At 67.6% G+C, this 1,452-nt stretch overlaps 1 protein-coding gene across 1 annotated transcript in view; it reads left to right on the top strand.

Moving 5' to 3' along the window:
• Positions 1–42: 42 nt before the first annotated feature.
• The window catches only part of LOC107199345 (alanine aminotransferase 1-like), a 12,091-nt gene continuing 10,681 nt past the window's right edge, over positions 43–1,452 (top strand). The window contains exons 1-3 of the mRNA XM_015616669.2: positions 43–157; positions 253–361; positions 459–589. Of these exons, the coding sequence (XP_015472155.1) occupies positions 125–157; positions 253–361; positions 459–589 (273 nt within the window). The 5' untranslated portion in view covers positions 43–124. The remainder of the gene's footprint in view (positions 158–252; positions 362–458; positions 590–1,452) is intronic.

Below are 1,452 nucleotides of genomic sequence, written 5' to 3'. Positions count from 1 at the left end.
TCCCGTGTCCCTCTGTCCCCATCCTCTGTCCCCCTGCCCCTGTCCCCCTGTCCCCGTGTCCCCTCAGGGTGTCTCCAAGCCCTTCACCGAAGTCATCAAGGCCAACATCGGTGACGCGCACGCCATGGGCCAGCAACCCATCACCTTCCTCCGCCAGGTACGGCCTCGGTGCCACCCCAGGGCCACCTCGGTGCCACCCCAGGGCCACCCCGGGGCCACCCCCGTCCCGTTGTCACCCTGTTGTCCCCTCAGGTGGCCGCGCTCTGCCTGTGCCCGGAGCTCATGAAGGACTCGTCCCTCCCCAGGGACGCCAAGGAGCGAGCGTGGCGACTTCTCTCGGCCTGCGGTGGCCAGAGCGTGGGTCGGTGTCACCTCCCCTCCTCGGGGACATCCCCTGGGGTGTCACCTGGCGTGGCTCTTGGTGGGGACAGGTGACACGGTGGCTGTCCCCCTGCCAGGTTCCTACAGCGCCAGCCCCGGCGTGCAGATGGTGCGGGAGAACGTGGCGCGCTACATCGAGCGGCGCGATGGTGTCCCCGCCAACCCCGACGACATCTTCCTGTCCACGGGCGCCAGCGACGCCATCGTGGTACGGTGACATCGGCCACCACCCCCCTGGGGACACCGGGCTCGGTGCCACCACCCCTCCCCCGGCCGTTCCCACGGAGGACAAAGGAACCTTTGTGGCCGGGGGTGGCGCTGGGCCCGGGCGGTGTCGCCGCGCCGGGGGTGGCACCGCGTTGTCGCCGAGGCCGGGTGGTTGCCGTGGTTATGGTGGCGCTGTGCCCGGCCCCGCGTTGTCCCCTCGCTGTCCCCTCGTTGTCCCCTCGTGTCCGAAGGTCACTGCTGGGGGTCTGCTGTGGCCGCGGTGTCCCCGGGGGTGTCCCCAAGTTTCTGTCCTGTGGTTGTGGCCACCATCCTGCCCGTGGTCGCCGCTGTCCCCCCCGTCCTGTCCCCACCGTTGTGTCCGTGCCCACCCCGAACGTGTCCCCGTGGTGTCCTCTCATTGTCCCCGTGGTGTCCCCTCATTGTCCCCGTGGTGTCCCCTCATTGTCCCCACGGTGTCCTGATCCCCACCCCATCCTGTCCTCACTGTCCCCTCAATGTCCCCTCATTGTCCCCACGGTGTCCTGACAGCCACCCCATCCTGTCCCCTCAATGTCCCCATGGTGTCCCTGTGATGTCCCCGTGGTGTCCCCTCATTGTCCCCACGGTGTCCTGACAGCCACCCCGTCCTGTCCCCTCAATGTCCCCTCAATGTCCCCTCAATCTCCTGCCCCCCCACCCCTCTGTGTCCCCTCAATGTCACTTCAATGTCCCCTCAATGTCCCCTCATTGTCCCCTCAATGTCCAACCCCAACCCCTCAGTGTCCCCTCAATGTCCCCTCTCTGTCCCCTCAATCTCCCGACCCCAGCCCCTCAGTGTCCCCTCAGTGTCCCCTCAATGTCCCC

Source organism: Parus major, unplaced genomic scaffold, assembly GCF_001522545.3.
Source record: "Parus major isolate Abel unplaced genomic scaffold, Parus_major1.1 Scaffold595, whole genome shotgun sequence".
Taxonomy (NCBI): Eukaryota; Metazoa; Chordata; class Aves; order Passeriformes; family Paridae; genus Parus; species Parus major.
The sequence above is the reverse complement of the archived record's forward strand: the minus strand, read 5'-3'. Positions and strand labels throughout refer to the sequence as shown.